The following is a 21,482-nucleotide window of genomic DNA, read 5'->3' on the forward strand; positions in this document are numbered from 1 at the left end:
TACTATTTTTACAATGAAATTAGCAGAGTGGCTATTGCTTGACCAGGGAAGTTGGTGGAGGCCAGAGAGAAGCCAGGAAGACTTGCTAACTTCCCAGAAGAAAGCCTACTAAGGGGAATCAATCTCAAGGAAGAAAAGGAAAATGAGAAGCTGGCATGTATACAGCACTTTACAGCTTATACACACCATTTTCTTACTTTAGCTTCCCTAAACACTATAAAGTGAGATTATTTTACAGAAAAAGAAACCGAAGCTCAGAGTGAAGTGTACAACGGAAGGGCACACAGCTGGAATCCAGGTCAGGGATGTGGTCAGAAGGGTTGGGCCTCTAAAGCCTTAGATGTTCAGACAATCCCCCTGCCGCCCAGACATCCAATGGCTGATAATGGGAGAAAACAGTCCTTCCTCCTTTCCTGGCACCTATGGTCACCACCTCTGAGGCTGGTACCTAAGGGTTTGATTTCTATACAAGGCACACCTGGAGGGATGCTGCTATCATTTTGCACCTATACGTTTGCTGTGCTCTCTGCTGCCCCAGTGACATGGGGCCACAGTAGACAGGTGCTGCCCTTGGTGAAAGAAGGGTGCAGAGGAAGGTAAGAGAAATCCTTCCTCCACACCCTGCACCATCCACCCACACACAGTCTGGCCTTGGTTCCTCCACTGCAGGTGATGTCTGGTACAAGTATCTGCATGCCTCTGTTTACTTACCCGTAAAATGGGGAGAAGAGCATCTTGCTTCCATCCCTCCTACTGAGTGGCAAGGCGGGAGCAGAGGTAGCCTGCTGGTTTGAACAAATCTCGAGCCAGGCCCATCCTCCTAACCTGCTCTCTGGGAGCCGCCTCCTATGGCTGAGTACCCGACTCTGATCCCAGGCTCCCAGGATCATGTGGGTGGATGTCAACAGGAGGAGCCACAGGTGAGGTTGTTGGCCCCCAAGGCCAACTGCTGCTGGTCAGGAGGGTCTGCCTCCAGACCCTGCAGGCCCTGCTGGGCCCAGGCACCCAGACGCTGGGGCTCAACATCCAGGTAGAGGCCCTGGCATGAGACACCTGCCCACGTTTCCAAGAGGCCTGAGCGGGGGCTACGGGGCCAGCCAGGCAAGACAGGGAGCCCAGGGACTGGCAGGAGCAGCTAAGGAAAGAGACAGCATTGTTCTGGGACTCATCAGTGTCAGTAAACCGGGCATCAAGAACAGATTCACTGATGTTGGTCAGCCCCGGGGGACCCATTATCCCCTTTCCCTGCTTCACCTGTGCATTCTAAGCCACAACAGCATAGGACCCTTTCATTCCCAGAAGGCAGGTGGTCTGATGACAGGTTTGCAAAAGTTTAAAAGCTTATTCCACTATCCAGGACACTCAGCAGCACTGCAGTGAGGAAGGAGAGAGAGGATAGAGATGGACACTGAGAGCCCCAAAACAAACAGAAGGAGCCTCAGGACAGTAAGGAGTGTCCGCATTGCTTGGCACTTGAGATTACTCACAGAAGGAAATGGACTGAGGGGCTGAGGGTTCTGGGGATTAAACCACTGCTTTTGTCCTCCAGTTGATGCCCCACATCATCGTTCCAGAAACCTGAGGGATGACATACATGAGAAGCCGCTTCCATGTCTCAGATAGGACCTGGAGCAAGTCCCTGGCTTCGGTGGAACGTTTGAGAGGAGCTGGATGTGCTTCCTTGGCAAGTTGAGCAACCTACGCGATAAGCGCTTCAACACTTAAAGCTGCAAAGATCTCACGTGCTTTCTCTTTTGTTTATTATTTTTTTAAAAAAATAAGGTATAATGTATGCCTTTAAAAAAAATCAGAACAATTGCATCCCAGGGCCTCGGGCTGGAGCCCCGCTGTGAGCCTGTGAAGGTCAGGGGCCTGGCCGCGCTGGGACGCCACAGCACGGGGAAGGAAGGGCCAAAGGCTTTTCCTTAGCCTTCTGCCCCTCGGCGTGTGACGCCCAGGGCCGGGGGAGATTCCGCGCCCGCTTGCCCGCAGTCCCGGCACGGGCCGAGTGGGGCGCGGCGGGCGTCGGTCCTGCAAGCCCGGTCCCGGCGTCTGGACTCTAGGCCGAGGCACGTGGGCAGCGACGCGGGGCCTCCCCGCGGGGTCCCCGACCCCGGACGCAGCGCAAGGCCCTCAGCGGGCGGGCGGGCGCGCCTTCCCGGAGCGCGGGGCGCGGACCGAAGTTGGGCGAGTGCACGGAGCGTCAGCGGGCCGGGGGCGGCAGGTGCCGCGGGCGGACTCTCCAGCCAGCGCTGCGGCCCCGCGCCCCCGATTCCTGCCCCGGCCCGCTGCCCGAGCCCTGGGACTTCCGGGGCCCGGCGGCGTTTCGGGAGCTCCTCCAAGGGAAGCCTCCCGGGCGGGGAGCGCGCGGCGCGGTGGCCGGGCTCCCGCAGGGGCGGCGGCGGGGTGGGGTGAGGCGGGCCGGCCCCCTCCCCTCCCGCCAGCCCTCCCTTCCTCCAGTCCTGCAGCCAATTAGACAGCCCCCTCGGGCGGGAGGCGTGGGGCGCTCCATAAAGCGGCGCGGAGCTGTCACCCCGCGAGTAGGCTGCGCACCGCCCAGGCCGGAGCAGGCGCCGAAAACTCGGGCGCTTCGGACCCGGGAGCGTGGGGGAGCCATGGCCACCACCAACGGGGCCGTGGAGAACGGGCAGCCGGACAGGAAGTCACCCGCCCTGCCGCGCCCCGTCCGCAACCTGGAGGTCAAGTTCACCAAGGTGAGACGGGCCCGCGTCCCACCCGACGGCCGCCTGGCTCCGCGCTGGGCTGCCCGGCCACGGTGGCGGGGACCAGGGGTGAGCAGGCCGGGAGCCCCGCTGCTCCGCTCCGAGAGTGCGGGGAGCTGGGGCGGCGCGCCCTCAGCTGAGTTCGCCTGGCGCTCCTGTGACTCGAGCCTCTCCGCTCAGCCGGGCCCTCCCGCAGCAGCGTTCAGCACTGGGCATCCCGGGCGGGAGTCCGCCGCGCACCCCAAAAGGGACTCCAAGATCCGCACCCCAAGACGGGCTCTCGGGCGCGAAAACCGGGCGAGGGAGGCTCTGCAGCGGCCGCGCGGTGCCAGGCTGAAGCCCGGCGCGGCCCCGACGTGCCCCTGCAGGGCCCGCTTTGAAGGCTAGCGGTGGTGCGCCGTGACTTGGGCGCGGTGGTCTTCCCGCAGACCCTGCGGCGTAGTTTCCGGGGCTGAAGGGGTCGGGCTTCGAGAGGGTCAGAGGGTGCCTGAAAACACCAAGAGCCGACCTGAGAGGTCAGGCTGCCTCGGGAAGTGTCCGGAAACGTCAGCGAGAGCAAGCGGAGAGAAGTCGGGCACCTCCTGTGCTTAGCTCTTACCAGCTTACCAGTAGAACGAGGGCTAGTAGGAAGGTGCTCACTGATGAGACTGTCCCGGAGCCCAGAGACCTCGGTCTTGGCAGATGATGGTCTCAGATCTGAGCCTGGGAAACCGCGGGTGGCAGGGCCCCATCGCGCCGCGGAGTTCCGAGGCTCGCTGTCGTTTTTGCGCTGTGGGCTAGGAGGCTGGAGCACCGGCAAAGCGGTGAGAACACCTGCCTAGGGCAGAAAGGAAGATGGCGAGGCCTGGAGCCCGGGCTGAGCAGGGCTGGGAGCTCCGTTGCCAGCGGGGAGCGTGTCCCCTCCGGTGGGAAGACACCCCGAGGCTGTTTGGAGGCCGTTGGGCTGGCACTGGGGGCACTTCAGGGGTGCAGGCCAAGAGGCACGGTTGGCTTCACTTTCCCCAAGTTTGTCTCCTTTTATTTTTGCATCTTATCCATTGCCCCCAACTCCAGCTGACACAGCACTTAGAAAATTCCTCCATCAATTTTACTTTCACAAGTAGCAATTATGTCTCTCAAATAGTTTTAATCAAGCAGAGAAAGTTGTAGGCCACTATGTGTGGCCTTCAGATTTTGATCTCTTGGCGCTTATTGTCGGCTGGACCTCTGATCACATGACATTAAAATTAACTGTTTCCAGAGGGCTCTGTAATCAACAGAGACACTTCAATGGAGATTATTTTTAATGTAGTTTCCTAAGTAGTATCAGCTTCAGCGTGCAAATTCCAACTCATATTCTGGGAACAGTGAAAATAGTACCTAAATTTTTTTAGCCCCTAACACTCGTGGTGGTCACCTGTTGTTGTTGGTAGTAGCGTTTTGTTTTATTTTTGTTTTATTGGATTTTAAAAAACAGTATAGAAGCCAGAAATTACATATATTATTTTCCTATTCCTTTTTACCCTTTTTTAGTGCTATCAGAGCAATGGAGTCACATATAGAAAGTTACCTCTTTGTCTGCAATTCTTTCTGCCCTTTCACAAGTGTAAATGCAGCCCTTAAGTAGAGAGGTGGATTTTAGCACATTCACAGAGTGACCGGTGTTTGTTGTCCTGCTGGGTGCCCCCCCTTCTTAGTGGAACAGAACCGGGTTGTGACTAAGGCTGAGGGAAGGGCATGAGATGGAGGGGGCTGGAGAGCCAGGATCCTTAGTGGCTCCTAGGCGATGATGACTGCAGCAGCCTGACAGTAGACTGCTGTACCCTCCTTTCCTCTGGAGGGCAAGGCCTCTGCCTCTCTGTCCTTGCTCCAGGCCCACCTCCACAGAGGCCTCCTCCTAGCAGTTGTGGGTTTGGGGCAGCCTGTGTGGTTGTGACTGAGGGTGGGGAGCCCAGGCAAGCAATGCTTAAGGAGCCCCTGGCTGAAGAGGCAGCCCACAGGGCTGAGGAAAGAAGCGGGAGAAACAGAACTACAGTATCGAGGCCCCCGAGGCCCCCGAGGCTCCCTGGCTGTGGAGTGTGTGAGCAGTAACGGTCTGTTATTTTTCAAACCTGACTCATGGTGCTTCTTGTTAATGGAGGACAAGCTGGAAATGGTGGGTCTGAGCCCCAGCCTTGGGGGACCATTTCCCAGGGTAAGTCCAGTCTCCAGAAGGACGAAGTTCCTTTGTTCTCATGTTTTAACACTGGGCTCTGCTCTGTGATTTTGGTGAGGGGTGGTTCCCCCCAAAACCCCCACATAGGTCTCAGAGGGTAGCAGCCCGTTTCACTTCATAGGGCCCCTTCCTTTCCTTCCAGTAGTAGAAATTCTTTTTTAAGATTTTCTGGCTCATTAAAACACTGGTTTTTATGATCTGTTTTATGAAAAATAAAATTCACTCAAATTTCCTTTTCTGAAAATATACTCCTTTTGAGTATAGCTGAGGTCCAATGGAAGTTTCTGTAAGTGGCGACAGCAGAACTCACTGTGTGACCACCACCTTCGCCTCTTCTGGGAAACCCGTATCTTGACAATAGCTGTGGTTTTCCAGCTCAGTCTGGATAGTATACCATTCCGTTCCTTCAAAATGTGAGTCCCATCCACTCAATGTACCATAATTTTATTCCTCTATAAGTTTTGTTTCATACCAATTCACAAGTCAAGGGGAACAGATTTTTTCTAGACCCATTTTCCTGTTTTGGGGTTCAAAACAATACAGCCAGCATAATTGGTAGGCCACACTTACCCCTTCCTCATTTGTGTTTTTGTTTTCTTCTATTGGAGAGAAAAAGCAACAGTAGAAACCACTTACAAAATTACTTACTAATGTAGTATAAAGAAAAAATTTTTGCTAAATCAGAAACATTGTGATGGGAAAATATGAGTATCGTTGAGCAGTCTGAATTTTTTTTAAGTTGCTGGTTAGAAAGGACTATGGATCAATGTCATGAACGACCAAGTAATTTTTTTTTTTTTTGGAGGAGCATGCTTGGAGATGAAGTATAACAGACATCTGATCATTGCAATCTGTTTTTATCCCCTTATTTATATTCTCTTCTACCACCTTCTCATTTTCCCTCCTCCTTGGAATTGATACCAGGAAGGTCCTAGAATCAGCAGTTTTCACTGACAGTCTCTATTATCTAACCCACGAAATTTCATCTTCCGACAAATGGGCCTCTCTTCCTGGCTGCACTTTCCTCCCCACGCTAACTTAACTCCTCCTCTCTACTTATTAATTTCTCACTGTTACCGGGTGATTGCTTGCTGGATGGCAAAAGTGAACTCTTGGATTTGGTTTCAGCTGGAAGAATAAACCTGTAATTGTAGCCTGGCCTTTTCCGCGCGCTTCCCTGGGGGCCTGGCCTCACGTTGAAGGCGCTGAGCTTCCAGAAGTCAGATGGGCACAGCCCACGGCCGAGGGTCGCTCTCAGCTCTGGACCCCACACAGGGAGGCAGGGGCCCTCTGCCCACCTGCCCAGCCAGAGCTGGCCTTCTGTACATTGTCCCCACCGTGCTCAAATTTCCCTGCTTTCCAGGGAGAGTTATCAAAACAGTGCACCAGTGGCTTCCCAGAGCGGGCTTCCTTCCCTGTGAGCTTAGGATTTTTTACAGGACAGCCCAGGACAGAGAACATAGTCAGGTTGCACACTGGATGAGTTGGCTCCCCTCTAATCCATCCTCACTGGGGAGTCAAGTATTCCGAATGAATGAGATTCCCAGTCACTGAAATTAATCCTTGTAGTGATGCGATTCTCCCCTTAAATGACTCAAAGATATGCATATAGATATAGACATAGAATAAATGCATATAGAGATGTGCATATAAACATATGCATATAGATATAGAGATGGAATCCGATGAGCTAGTTCTATACTTAGAAATTATTGATGACATTTTACTTGATGGAAATGCTTCTAAAGCGTATCAGTCATGTTTGCGACTGGAGTCTCTCTGATGCCACGATGGGCTCTGATGACAAAGTTCTCCCAAGCTGGTACAGCAGGAGATTGCCTGTCCTCTCACTGGGTAGCCTGGGCCTCCATTCTGTCAGAACATGTTTTATGTATTATCTGTCACCTCTGTTCCTAGTTCTTTCCCCAAATCCCTCTCTTTTAATGCTTTTTAAGGCAGTTAGAACTTAGGGTAAACTAAGAGTAAATAGTACACACATTTCAGTGCATAGACTTGTGAATTCTTTTTAGTTTGCTCACGATGTCTTTTTCTTTTTAATGTCTCTATTCTCGGCTGTGTTCTAGATAACTGAGTCTCTGAAATAAGTGATTTTTGTGAGTTAATTATTTGGTTCTGGATATAAGCCGTTATTTGCTACATATGTTAATATAACCAGAACATTTCCTAACACAGATATTTATCTTTGTATTCCAATACTGGCTTTTATTAAGCCCAACATGAAAATAGACATTTTAAAGGGAATGGGGGAGGGGGGCTGATGTGAATTAATGAGGTTATAGTAAGATCCTTATATAATGCCAGTTCCTTGGTGATCTAGCTGGAGCTTGCAGCAGGAAGGAGGGAGAAGGTAGTGCTCACTGCTGACATACTCTTCAGGGGCAGGTGGATTGCTTATATATATATATATATATATGCATATTTAATCTTCCCTCGAACTTGCTGAGTGTGTAAAATTTAACTTATACCCTTTATGTAACTATCTAACCCTGCTATTTCTCTGTGACTCCATCTTATTGTTTAAAAAAAGAGAGAGAGGGCTTCCCTGGTGGCGCAGTGGTTGAGAGTCCGCCTGCGGTGCAGGGGACACGGGTTCGTGCCGCGGTCCGGGAAGATCCCACATGCCGCAGAGCGGTTGGGCCCGTGAGTCATGGCCACTGAGCCTGCACGTCCGGAGCCTGTGCTCCGCAACGGGAGAGGCCACAGCAGTGAAAGGCCCACGTACCGAAAAAAAAAAGAGAGAGAGAGAGAATATTTTAGAAAAACATTCTAAATTAGTTTTATTGTGGCAAAATGTAGTTCTCTGAAAATGTATTAAAAGTCAGGAGACTTGGATTCTAATTCTGAGTGTGCTCCCGGTTGGGCATGTGGCTCCATCCCCCTTCCAGGTCCTACCTATAAAAAAGGCAGACAGGTAGGTTGGAGGGATAGAAGGAAAAGACGTTACCTAAGGTCCTCAGTATGTTGGAATTATATGATTTTGATTTAAGCCTAATGCATTACAACTTCCTTTCCTGGTTAGATATTCATCAACAATGAATGGAACGAATCCAAGAGTGGAAAAAAGTTTGCCACATATAACCCTTCAACTCTAGAGAAAATATGTGAAGTGGAAGAAGGAGATAAGGTGGGTGCCCCCCTCTCCAGTAATTCAATTACAGATCACTAGAGGAAAAGGAAACGCTTCAGCTGAGTTATAAGGCAGAACTGGCCCACACTGAGGTTGGACCTAAGCGAGCTGCTTCTCAGACACTTGGCCCAGAATGGGATCAATTAGGGACGATGTGCTGCAGAGTCACTCTCCTTTGATAGATGTTTCTCCATCTATGAGGATGACCTCAGCTATCCTTATCACGTGGCTAAAGGAAAGGTTTTTATCAACTGTTTGATACTGGTGGCGTTAAATAATCTTTCCAGAAAGCATTTCCGGCTGGTGTGTTTCACCAAATGCAGCATTCTGGCAGGAGACACTTAAAAAAAAAAAAAAAAAAAAAAGACTTGAAGGAAGAATGACTTGCTAAGTCATGCAGAGGTAATAATGTCATGCAACTGCCAGATTTCTTTTCTACCAGAAACTTAAATTATCTTGTAAAGCTATAGTCTATAACCCTATTTGATAGTGCAGGGTATATTTTATAAGCTATATTATATGTATACATTATATATTATATATATTATTATATATAAAGCTAAGGGACTCGTGGATGTGTCCTTGATACATTTCAAACCATAAAGTATCTTTTGAATATGTATCATTGGGGGAAAGGTTGAAGGTACAGATTTTGTAAGGAGCGAAGGGAAATGTAACCCTCTCCTCAACCACTAGAGTACTCATCTGATGTTCTTAAGTGTGTAGGTAATGTTGAATGTGAACAGGGTGAATGGCACATGTGTAAAATAGGCTTGAATTTGATCCTACTAGTGATGGTTTTGTGATAGGTATGCAATGCACAGTGTTTCCACCTATACATGCCCTCCCATGTGCAGCGCCCCATGCTAAGCTCTGTCTACAAAGATACTAGCACTGAGGAGCTCGTGTGAAGATGTGAAGGTGTAGGGGTGGAGCATGATGCAGAGCAGGACTCCCAGGTGCAGTATACAGGTATCAGGGAGGAGAGTAAGATCCCTGCCCCCGGCTCTGGCTTGTCCCATGGTCCCAGTGACTGTTCCAAGCACCAGAAGACAAAGGCTGCCCTGTTCCTGCAGCTGGAGAGGTCCTGGCCTCCACCCCAGAGCCTGGGACAAGGAATTCAAAGACCTAATATCTCCCTTGCCAAAGCTTCTGCTCACCTCCAAGCCCGCTTTGGAAACACAGAATCTTGGTGGAGTGTTCCTCTTGACTGGTTCCAGGTGTCCACTGCTGGCTGCACCTCCCTAAGGAAGAGAGGCTCAGAGGGACCTGGGGGGTGAGCCCCTGCCCATCAGCAACCAGAGCCTCAAACCCCATTTTCCTGAACATAAGAATGGGTGTCAGGGAATTCCCTGGCTGTCCAGTGGTTAGGACTACACGCTTCCACTGCAGGGGGCACGGGTCTGATTCCTGGTTGGGGAACTAAGATCCTGCATGCCTCGTGGCATGGCCGAAAAAAATAACAATAAATAAAAATTAAAAAAGAATGGGTGTCACTACTCTAAACAGCTCTCATTCTTTCCCAGTAAAGAAGAAGTTTTGATTGTAATTCTTCTATCAGTGCGTAGATGATCCAGTTCTCTTTCTATAAAATCATCACAGTTCTGCCCTCAGGGGGTAGGTGAGGTGAGGCTAAAGGGAGAAAAAGTCCCTGATCCTCCCCATCTAGGGACTTTTTCAATGTGGTCAGTTCTGAGATCCAGAGGAGGACTCGTACCCCCCGTTCTTGCTATTGGACTGCAGTCCTCAGCTGCAGTAAAATGCCAAGACAGACATTTCCCACCTAATTGGTGAGCTGTGGGAGTGTGTTTGTATCCAAACTGAAGTAGCAAGTAGATGATCTTTTCCTACTTTGGTCACCAAGAAAAATAATTAAGGTCAGTGGTTTTATGACTATTTTAAACGCTTTGTATAATCAGAAGGAAAGTTAATCCTTGGCCATTGTAGAAAACTTGAAAGACTTAAGACATAAAGAAGAAAAAAACCACTTGAAAGCCCCCAGCCATTAAAGTGATTGGAAACCTTGCTGTTGCTCTGAGCTGCCTGCCACCCCTCCTTCCTCTGCAGCGGGCGGAGACTCTGCTGTTCTCTGACAGCTGAGCCCTCAGCGAAAGGTGACACACTCTCTCTATTGTTTCGGCCGTGCAGCTCGACGTAGACAAGGCCGTGGAGGCTGCACAAGCCGCCTTCCAGAGAGGCTCGCCGTGGCGCCGGCTGGATGCCCTGAGCCGCGGCCGGCTGCTGCACCAACTGGCAGATCTCGTGGAGAGGGACCGCGCTGTCCTGGCCGTGAGTACATGCACACGGGAGGCGTGGGGCCAGCCGGCCTCCCCGAGGGCCCACCCCCCTCAGAGTGTGGGAGAAAGAAGCTAGGGTGCTGTTTTGTGTGGCGGTGGGACTGCTTGGTCCTTTGAGGTGTGGCTTTCCGGCCATAGGCAGGCGTTTATGCTACTGGACGCATACTTTTTGTTTTGAAGTCGGACTTTTGTCCCCTGCAGCTCATCTTCTTGGCCTGGAGGAAGTTCAGCTCCATTAGTGGTTCCCAGACTTGAGATGTTCACAGACAGCTAGGCTGGGCTGGGCTGTATCCTGGTCCCACCTGCACAGTTATGAACTTAACTTGTTTTCTTACATGAACTCCCTTTTAAAGTGAAATTTAACCTCATCCTAAGTGACAGTATCCATGAAATTACAGGTTTAATGTGCTGGTGTATTTTTTCTAATACTTATTAAAATAAATGCTACCACTTAACATAGAAAAGGTGTCCCCATATAGCTTAAAAATCACCCCTATTTCACCCCTGAAGTGGGCAGTGGTGAGTGTGTGTGGAGTGATGGTGAGGGCAGAATAACCTAGTTATAGGAAACCTCAGAGTATGAAAGACCTAGGTTCAAACCCCAGCTCTGCCACTTACTAGCTGTGTGACTTTGGACAAGTTGCTTAACCTCCCTGAGCATATGTTTCTTCATGGACAATATCACGAATAATGATATCTGAGTGTTGTGAGAACGATCCATTTAAAATCCTTAGCAGTCCCTGTCATGCAGTAAGCACTAAATAGATGATAGCTTTTATTAATAATGCTATCTAAAGACCCAGGTTCTAACCTCAGCTACTTGTTCTCCTGGCCAACAAATTTCTAGCACCTTAGTTCCTCAGCTGGAAAATGGGGATCTTTTTTCATCCCACTGCATGAGGTTGGCCTGCTCTCATGAGACGGGCTATGAAGACATTTAGGAGTTGTAAGTACAGAATTGAACGAGATCCTCAGACCTTCTTTTGGTCTTGTGGTGAGTGCTTGATCAGAGGAAATCTTGGGGCCCCCTTGTGCCTTGAGGCCTTTGCAGCAGCCTGTACACGCAGCCCTCATATGGCTCAGACTCCTGTGTAAAACTTGCCCCAGACCTGGAGGCCCAGTTGGTAGGAAAGGAAATCTCCTTTTTGGTCTCTGATTTGGAAAAATGGTTCTTTCCTTTCTTGATCTGATGCTGGGAATGAGTAGTCAAGTGGACACCTGCGTGGAGGTCAGTGCCAGCTAGGGCTCTGAAATTGCTCTTGACCCTGAATGTGTGTCTTGGGGTGGAGGGTGGAGAAACTACATTTTGGGTGCTCCTCTGGGGTGCGTTGCACTGAGGGTGCATCCGCACAGAGAGAACTGCACCTTCCTTCCGCCCTCCCCAGCTGGCCAGCCTGAACCCGGGTGAGAAGAGCTCCCTCCCCGGGTCAGTGTCTCTCTCCGCAGAGCCTCTGGTTTCTTCCTGCAACGAAAGCCAGTCTCAACTCTCAAGCTGCCAAACTGGCTTCTTCAAAAACATTTCTGTTTTCACCCAGCATGAGCTCATCGGTCTGCAATGTCCGTGAGGACTAATAGCAGGCGGGAGAGGATGTGCCTGGGCACCCTCCCCACCCTGTCCTCAAGTGTCAGTATCATCTTGGGGAGCAGTGGCTTCAAGGCCACCTTTACCTTCAGCCCTCCTGGCTGTCCTGGCAAGACTGGTGTTAAAGCACATAGAGCAAGTCCCCTCTGCCACCTGACCTCGCTGCCCACAAGAAATAAGATCCAGTTCTTCGCCACATTGTGAAAGGGACAAGAGAATGACTGGCAAATACAGTTTCTAAAACCCAGACCACATCACGGGAAAGCACGCCCTTGATGGGGTTTTCCTGCATTCTCCTGCACAAAGTGCCACTTTCCATCATGTTCTCTTGCCAGCTTGGTGGCTTTGACAGAGCTGGGCAATTACTTTGTGTTCAGTGTTTGGAGACCATGTGGCAGATCCAGCAGCCCAGCTCTTCCTCTCCCTCACTGAAGCACCTGGACTCAGACCCTGGCACTTCGGGCGCTCATCTTGGGAGCCTCGAAATAGGGGCTGTCCCTGTTTGCTCTCTTCTCAAGCAGATCTCCACTTCTGAGCCCCTCATTTAAGCCTTGGCGCTGGGGCATCTGAGGCATGTCCCACAGCACTTTTCCTTCATTCTTTAGTATCTGAGGGTTACCATGTGTTAATTTTTCAAAAGGCATATTTTTCTCCTAAAATGTTAAAAGAAATAAACTTAGAAGCAGCTGTGGTTCCCACATGGTCCAGACACAATAATTGTGTAAAAGTCCCAATGAGTTGCTAACACTTGATCTCTCAGATTCAGGCCTGTGTACTCACCTGCGAATCTTTTTTGATGTTTATTTTTTTAAAGAACTTCCTTTCTAAACCTGTTGTGACCCAGTTTTGCTTGGACAGATTCCATAACACCAACCTGGCAAATTCCTGTTGTCATTCCAGTAAGCAAACGTGACTAAGTTAATAATAAAAAACAGTCAATGCTTGTTGAATGCTCATCATGTACCAGGCTTATTGTGGGCATTTGACCTGTAGTATTTATTATCCTATTTGGAGAACGCTGAGGCCCAGAGAGTTTAGGTAATCTGTCCTAGTTTATCCAGCCAGAGAGGGTAAGCCAGGGCTGGATGTGGGCAGTGGCTCCAGGCCTCGCACGTCCCCACAAAGCTCTGTCCCAGTCTCCTGCCTTTCTCTCCCATCCCAGAAAAGGGCCAAGTGTAAACTCCCCGTTCCACTGACAGACGTGCGGATGCTGTATGGAGCAGCTGGGCCCTGGAGAATTTTGGCATTATTTGCAATTGTTGGGTTTCCCCTGGGAAAATGCAAGTTCCGACTTAGAATGTAAATCAATAGGAGCCAAAGGTACAGTGTACTGGCTGTCACGTTGTCCTGACTTGGTCCCTGAGCAGCATCTACCAGGGGTGAGACACACCCGAGACCCAGACCAGCCCTGTCATCTCTAGCAACACACAGCCCTGTCTCCTTGCTGTCCCCAGCTGAGGATTGTGGAGCACCTGTCTGGCCCTAAAAGGGAAAATGATGACAATAGTCAGAGCTGTTATTATCATCATTTGAACAGTGGATGTGGCTGTTACTATGGGTAGACAGTGCTGTTAGCGCTTTATGTATAGGACTCCTCTAACCTGCACACTAGTCCTATGAGGTAGGTGCCATTACTGTTATTGTTGTTGTTTTACAGATGAGGAAACTGAGGTAGGGAGAGATTCAGGGACTTGCCAAGGCCACTCAGCTAGGAAAGTGGTTGCCTCCTGTTCAGAGAATTCTTGGTTCACTCCTGAAGCAAAGATAGAGTAGCCCCAGCCATTCATGCGGCCATCCTACATCCTTTCCAGATGCAAATGTCCAGGGGCAGCGGCCTAAAAAGCAGTCACTGCCCTTACTGAAAGTCAGCCGCCCCACATTCAGTGCCAGCCATGCCGCCTACCCTCTGGATAACACAGATGAGTCCCTGGGCTCTGTTAGCCCCTGTGTCTGCACCTTGAAGTGGGTGCAGAGCCATCCATCTCGGAAATGAGGCATATGTGAGTGCACACGGAGGGGCCTCTCTTCCTTTGTAAATCATTCTCTCAGCCCAGTGACTCTAAAATGAGAATCCTGCCCTGGGCTATGTGTCAGGGTGGCCACTTCCTGCAGCCATGGATGACGGGAGGGCTCAACTGGGGCCGCTTGTCTGAGGGACAAAGGGGTTCTCTTCAGCCCGGCTGGAAACAGAAAAGAATCCCTGCCATTGAGTGGCTGTGCGCTCGCCTGAGGAGTCGCCCCTCACCACCAAAGGCCAGTCTGCTCCCTTCCCACCACGCAGCGCATCCGGCTGGCAGCCCAGTGCGGGAGGAGCTCGGAGTGCGTCTTTGTGCTGGTGGCACGACCCCTCTGGGCCCCGTCACTCTTTCCACAGCTGTGCTGGTCAGCAGGGCCAAGAAGAAGGAACCTGCGTCCCCCTTTCTCTTTTGTTAGAGGAGCCAGCCCCTCCCCAGCCACCCCCCCCCCAAGTCCTTGAACCTTCTGAGAGCTCCCTGGAGTGCACAAACGCATGTGTCCAGGTCCCACTGCTGGGGCAACAGGACTCCAGACAGATGACAGAAGACCAACGCTGAGGCGCATTCCTTCCCAGCGAGGCTCCAAACCAGCCTTGTACCCGCTGTCCTTCGTGGGGACCCATGCCTGTGCTCTGGCCCACCCTCCAGGCTGAGGTGTTTTGAAAGAAAAGCAGTCCTTGACAGCCTGGGACAGGTCTTACTTTAAATGAGGTATCTTGCTTTCTGATGAGTCCCATGGCTGTGAGGTACTTGAGAGCAACGTTCTAGGACTCTGCTCTCTCTCCCTGCCCTGTCTTTAACAACCTGACGGTTAAAAGGAAAACTGTGTCTTAAAAATATGTTGTCTTATTATTGCAGACCCTGGAAACGATGGACACAGGGAAGCCGTTCCTTCACGCCTTTTTCATCGACCTGGAAGGCTGTATCAAAACCCTTCGATACTTTGCAGGGTGGGCAGACAAAATACAGGGCAGGACCATCCCCACAGGTGAGCCAACTCAGGACTCTCAGCCTCGTCCGGGGTCTCTTAGGGGTTCTGTCTTCTCACTCCTCTAGCTAGCCTCTTCAGAGCACCCCCGGGTCTTTTCCCCAGAGCATCCTTCCCACACCCAAAAAGGAAATGGCACTGTGTCAATCCTTCCTCTAAGGAATTTTACTTTTGAAATTGAGTTAAAAATCGCTTCATTGTGGAACAGATAGGACTTAGAGCTGACACTTGGTGGGCTTCTGGGTTTCTTTCTTGTCTTTTTACTCCTTAAGATCCTTAACCTAGTTTCATGCGAGCATGTTCTTCTCTGTTTAATCTCTTTTCCAGATGACAACGTTGTGTGTTTCACCAGGCACGAGCCCATAGGTGTGTGTGGGGCCATCACTCCTGTAAGTATGGCAACTTCTCTAGATAGATCTGTATAGATCCCACCCCATTCCCCTGTGGCCTTTGGAACCAATTTCTAGTGGGTTTTGATTCGATTGCACTTGTATTGATTCAGCGTTTGCTCTGTGGCATGGAGCTTGGTGCTTGAGGGTCATCAAGATGGATCAGACCCCATGCCTGCTCTCAAGGGGTTGATTCCAGGAGTGCAACAGAAGACACATGGATTCAAACCAAAGGGGTCAGGGATGGCCAGCTCCCCTCGGGCAGTGGTCTCTCAGCTGGGCCTTGAGGATAAGAGAGTTGTTCAACAGGAAAAAGGGGTTTCTGAGCAGTAGGAATGGCCTGAGTGAGGGTGTGGAAGTGTCTGGACTACTTGGAGGGCAGTAAAGATAGCTGGTGAGGTCAGAGCTTAGGTGGAGACAAAGTAAGGAGGAGGAGGAGCAGCCAGCAGGTGGTGCTGGCTCAGCATCCAGTATGCCTTGCTTCCCAGGGCCCAGGACTTTATTCACTGGGCCTTGGAGAGTCTGGCAGGTGCTGGGGATGCTATGGTGCTGCCATCTATTGGAGGAAACACCAGGCAACTGCACCAGCTGGGGAGGCGGGCGGCAATGTGAGGAGGGTTGGAGAAGGGCTCTGCAGGGGCCAGGCAGACGTGTCCTTCAGCAACCAGTTTTGAGAGCCGGGAAATGGTCAGGCCAAATGTGCTCTTGCCCATCAGTTTGGGAGGGACCACCTAAAGATGGGTGTAGAGTGAGAAAAGAAGAGGGCCTGGGGCCAATCCCACAGACCACCAGGGAATCCCATGGAGAAGTCTGAGCAGTCAGGGTCAGGGGCCTCCCAGGGACGTAATACATTTCCAGAAAGAGGCTGTAGTCAGTGGGGTCATCTCCTACGTAGGAATTGAAAAAGACAGAAACACAGCTGTTAGATGTGCTCCCCAAGAGAGGTATCGGGGGAGTTGAGGCTAATGGAAAGGGAGCTGGGCACGCGGGGATGGCCCTTCCAGAAGCTGCAGTGAGAGAGAAGGGAGCTGCTAGAAGAGGCAGAGGCCAGGAGAAGGTGCAGTTTTGCTTGTAGGTGAGGAGAACTGATGGCATTTATGTGCTAAGGAGTGGGGATCCAGAAGAAGAGGGGACCCCGATCACTATTGGGGGAACCCTAAGACAACACCTGCTGTCATTAACCAACCACACAGGCCCCTGGGAAATGGGATGTTTATATATATATATATGTATATATATATATATATATATATATTTGTGTGTGTGTGTGTGTGTGTGTGTGTGTGTGTGTGTGGTACGCGGGCCTCTCACTGCTGTGGCCTCTCCCACCACGGAGCACAGGCTCCGGACGCACAGGCTCAGCGGCCACGGCTCACGGGCCCAGCCGCTCCGCAGCATGTGGGATCTTCCCGGACCGGGGCACGAACCCGTGTCCCCTGCATCGGCAGGCAGACTCCCAACCACTGTGCCACCAGGGAAGCCCCCGGGATGTTATATTTGTTGTCTAGTGGTAGGAATTCCAGACAGAGCTGGGAGGAGAAATCCAGCTAGCCATTGGTCAGCCCTGCAGGGGGGACATCATTGGAGTATAAGGAGCCAAACGGACTGTTTGGGGGGTCGGAGGTGAGGCACAGCTAGAATCAAGCTAACTACGCTCTTGGAGATGCTCGGTTTCATCTCGTCTCATCCAAGCTGTTACTTAGGCAGCAGTGTAGTGGAGGAAACAAGCCTGGCCATGAATCCTGGCCTTCGTCTGAGGCATAGTTCCTCCGTGCCTCAGTTCCCTCTTCTGTCAACAGGAGCGGTAATATGACTGGCCCACGCAGGTGTGTGGGGATCAAATGAGTTCAGATTTTGGAACCGCACCTGGCACACAGTGGACACTCAGTGGGCGAGAGTGCTTGTCAGGCCTGATGTCACAGCAATTTCGCTATCCCTGCCTCTGGGGTGAAAGGATGACAAGAAAGCATTTCCCAAGGTGTATTTCACCAAACACCCATTCGGTGGGGGTTAGTATGTGTTCTGTAAGGAGAGAAAGAGATCCTGTGGCATTTGCGTTTAGGAGAGGCGGGGCTCGTTTCTGTGGGACTTTTCGGAGATGTTAACATGCTGATGGCATTGTAAACCTCCAAGAGGAGAAGGTAGTACACCTATAGCAGAATCCTCTTTGCAGTGACCACCTATTAGCATCTCCCAGAATGCAGTTTAGGAGGCGCCAGGCAAGAATGCAGTTCTGATCATCGCATACTCCTATGTTACCTCCTATACCCCACATCTAAACCATGCAAAGCAAGTGCTCCATGGAGGCATCACAGGGCCTCCAGGACAGTGTAGTAGTGGATCTGGGCCCCCCAACCACTCTGTGTTCTGCTGCAGTGGAACTTCCCTCTGCTGATGCTGGTGTGGAAGCTGGCACCTGCTCTCTGCTGTGGGAACACCGTGGTCGTGAAGCCAGCAGAGCAGACTCCCCTCACCGCCCTCTATCTCGGCTCTTTGATCAAAGAGGTAAGACATCCAAAGAGAAAATATTCTGTATCCTCAATTACATTGCCACTCCCAGGAACCAGGCCACCGTCACAAGATAAATCTGCCCCATGGAGCTGTGCTGTGCGTGCCAGCGCCATCCGGCTCCTGGCCGAGTGGGAAGGGAATGCCTCCTGGGTTTCACTTGGCAGCTGCTCCTTCCCTCTCCTGCTTGCAGTCACTGAGCTAGAAGAGATTCCGTTCCTCCCGCTGATCCTAATGAGAATACTTTACTCTTATTATGAGCTCAAACTCATGGTTTATGACCAAATATTTTGTCTAGATAATTTACAGGACGGTTACTTGGGAGGCAGGTTCTTTGGTGCACGTGTGGTGTACGAAATGGTCCATTCTTCTCGTGGGTGGGTGATCTCGCCAGCTCCCCCTGGAGGGGCTACTGCTGAGCCCCGAGCCTCCTCATCAATGCTCTGCTCTCGGGTGACCGTCCTCTCCGTGGCAGCCACCGCGTAGGGAAATGAACAGCCCAAAGGGACACCTCCTTCCAGACACACCTGGCAATGTGTTTCAGTCGTTTTGTCCCCAACTCGTATGTTGCAAAGAGTTTTAAAAAGAAACAGGAAGAAAAGAGGGATAGGAAGTAAGATCCATTCATTCCACTTCTCAGCTGGGCTAATACGACCAGAAAGCAAGACCTTTGTGACTTAGATGTAAGGCTGCAGAGCCAATAATTGACCAATTTACCACTTTCCTTTGACCTGTGATGTAGGACCTGATGACATCATAGTAATGAGACTTACAGATTCTAAAGTCACAACTGTTTAAAAAAGTGTTTAGGAAAACTAAAGACTCGAGCACGATGTTGTAAAATCTTGCCTTACTAAAATAATGTGTTTTAATGAAGACACTGGCATCCCCCAGGGGTTCAGCATGCCCCAGTGGTTCAGCATCCCCCACCAGGTCATTTGTGGTGCTCTTGGTTAATAAAGAGGACCCAGCATATGAGGAGCAGCAAGCATGAGTGTGAAAGAAAAGTCGCTCCTTACCTTCAGGATGTGCTGGCTCTCGGCGTGACCCAGGTTCAACAGCAGGGATTCTGAGGGAGTGAGACCATATTGCCATTTGGAACATTAATGGGGCAGATTTTAAAAATGAAAGCTGAAGCCCAGGAAGGGTATTTTGCAGGTACCTCCGAGTTGGGGACAGTGACCAAGGTGTCCCTTCTCCCCCAACACACAGACACACACACACACACAGACACACAGAGACAGATCCATATAGACACAGCATAGACACACACAGAGACAGACCCATGCAGACATACACACACACACACACACACACACACACACGGAATGGTGCTCTGCTATGAAACGGCCACTGCCATTTCGCTCAGAAGCCCTTTGGGATAGGCAGGGCCGCCCAGAAGGAGGGTGTGTGCCTCGCCCTGGCCCCACCCGCACACTGGCTGACTGGGTCTGGTCCTGGGGTGGCGATAGGAGCCGGGCCCAAGCTTCCAGGTGAGGGTGCTGCTCTGCTCAGGGACCTCACCCAACCTCCTCTTCTGAACACCATCTCAATTTCCTCCCAGGTGGGATTCCCTCCGGGCGTGGTGAACGTCGTGCCAGGATTTGGGCCCACGGTGGGAGCAGCAATTTCTTCTCACCCTCAGATCAACAAGATAGCCTTCACTGGGTCCACAGAGGTAACCCTCCTCGCTGACTATGGGGGACAGTGGCTGTCACTGAGAATTCTCTGTTTAGAGGCTAAACTATGATGACCCCATTTTAGTACATATTTGTACTAAAAAAAATAGTACATTTTTTTAACAATCAGTTAAAAAAAAAGCTACTGGTCCAGTTTCCAAACTAAATAAATATCTAATGTATTTACTCAGAAGCCTCAGAAGAAAATATTCATAGATAAGATAAAATAAAAATTGAAATATCCATAGGATAAACAGCATAATCAAGGTTAAAAAATAAGCCTAAGGTAATTGGCAATATTGTAGTACTGATCATACATTTGAAAGTGTAAACCTTTGTTTCAGAAATTCCATTCTGAAGCAGCTACTATTCTCATGAGCATTCAAGGACATACTTTCCTGTGTATTGTATCCATCCTATATGATGTTTTACAGCCATTACAGTAAGGAAAGCTGTCCATGATCTATTGCTGAAGCATAAGAAAATAGTAAACTGTAGGGCTTCCCTGGTGGCGCAGTGGTTGAGAGTCCGCCTGCCGATGCAGGGAACACGGGTTCGTGCCCCGGTCTGGGAAGATCCCACATGCCGCGGAGCGGCTGGGACCGTGAGCCATGGCCGCTGAGCCTGCGCGTCCGGAGACTGTGCTCCACAATGGGAGAGGCCACAACAGTGAGAGGCCCACGTACCACAAAAAAATAATAATAATAAAATAAAATAAACTGTAGGAAAGTATATACTATATATATATGTATATACCATTAGTAAAAGGGTGTGTGTAGAGAAATAGAAATTACCTGGAAGGACTCCCCAAAAAATTCTTACTGTGGCCTCCTCTGGGGCAGGTCCTGGGGCATTAAGAGAGTGAGGGAAGATAAAAACTTTCCCCTTTAATTTACACACATCTATTTGTGAGAATTATTTCTAATGAGAAAGTACTTCTTCTGTACTTAAAAAAATAAATGGATAAAATTTCCCAGGCAGTTAGTGCTCCCATCTCCCTCCTAGTTTAGTCCAGCCGGGGGCCCAAGACCCACTCCTATGGCTGCTGGACAATAGCTGGAAGACAGGGGACTGAGGGGGACGGAGGGGCAGAGAGGGTCCTGCCCCACAACAGCTCCTATGTCTTCTCAGTTTTCTCACCCAACAGCAGAAGTGTCCTCGCCCCTGCCCCTGCCCAGCTTCTCTCTCTAGGTGAGCAGGGCTACCCATGGGTCCAGCCGGGTGGGGCTCTCACCAGGCAGCCAGCCTCCTGCACAAGAAGGTGGCTTCTGTGACCCCAGGGATTGCTTAACTGACAGGCATCTCCCTAAGAGGGGTGCTTCCCACTGAGGCCCCCAGCTGCGCCTCAGCCTCACAAGAGATCGCCGGCCCACAGCAGGCTGGTTTGCTTCGGGTACTCTCCCTGGAGACAGTCCTTATCACCTGGGTCAGGCCATCCACACATCCTTCAGGCCATCATCCAGGAGCTGGCCGAGTTTTAAAATGCACTCTCGGGGACTTCCCTGGTGGTCCAGGGGTTAAGACTTCACCTTCCACTGAAGGGGGGGTGTGGGTTTGATCCGTGGTCGGGGAGCTAAGATCCCACGTGCCTCGCAGCCAAAAAACCAAAACATAAAACAGAAGCAATATTGTAACAAATTCAATAAAGACTTTAAAAATGGTCCACATCAAAAAAAAAAAAAAAAAAAAAAAAAAGAACCTTTAAAAACAAATGCACTCTCACCTTAGTTTTGAGGAAATAGCCTCAGCCCTGAAAGAGCCTAGCTCTGCCTCCTGCTGGCTATCCGGCGCTAGGCCCCTGTGTGCACAGTGGTCTCTGAGAGTCTTCCAACTCAGCAGTTGGTGGTACCCAGCCCAAGACAAGTCACTGCTGTGTGCTGGGCCAAGCCCACCTCTAGCGGTGCAGGGGATGGTAGGTACACACGGGAGGTTGGACGTCGCAGTTTGGTGAGTGGTCCT

At 50.7% G+C, this 21,482-nt stretch overlaps 1 protein-coding gene across 2 annotated transcripts in view; it reads left to right on the forward strand.

Annotated features, from left to right (window-relative positions):
- The first annotated feature begins 2,588 nt into the window (after positions 1 to 2,588).
- ALDH1A3 (aldehyde dehydrogenase 1 family member A3) overlaps positions 2,589 to 21,482 on the forward strand; it is a 34,307-nt gene continuing 15,413 nt past the window's right edge. Inside the window, exons 1-7 of one of the 2 annotated variants that reach the window (XM_060095098.1) lie at positions 2,616 to 2,714; positions 7,958 to 8,062; positions 10,214 to 10,354; positions 14,818 to 14,947; positions 15,275 to 15,336; positions 17,713 to 17,841; positions 19,409 to 19,522. In XM_060095098.1, the coding sequence (XP_059951081.1) occupies positions 2,616 to 2,714; positions 7,958 to 8,062; positions 10,214 to 10,354; positions 14,818 to 14,947; positions 15,275 to 15,336; positions 17,713 to 17,841; positions 19,409 to 19,522 (780 nt within the window). Of the gene's footprint in view, positions 2,715 to 7,957; positions 8,063 to 10,213; positions 10,355 to 14,817; positions 14,948 to 15,274; positions 15,337 to 17,712; positions 17,842 to 19,408; positions 19,523 to 21,482 lie in introns of both variants that reach the window. The other variant, XM_060095099.1, reaches the window with a different exon arrangement.

The sequence above is a fragment of the Mesoplodon densirostris genome, chromosome 4 (assembly GCF_025265405.1).
Source record: "Mesoplodon densirostris isolate mMesDen1 chromosome 4, mMesDen1 primary haplotype, whole genome shotgun sequence".
Taxonomy (NCBI): domain Eukaryota; kingdom Metazoa; phylum Chordata; class Mammalia; order Artiodactyla; family Ziphiidae; genus Mesoplodon; species Mesoplodon densirostris.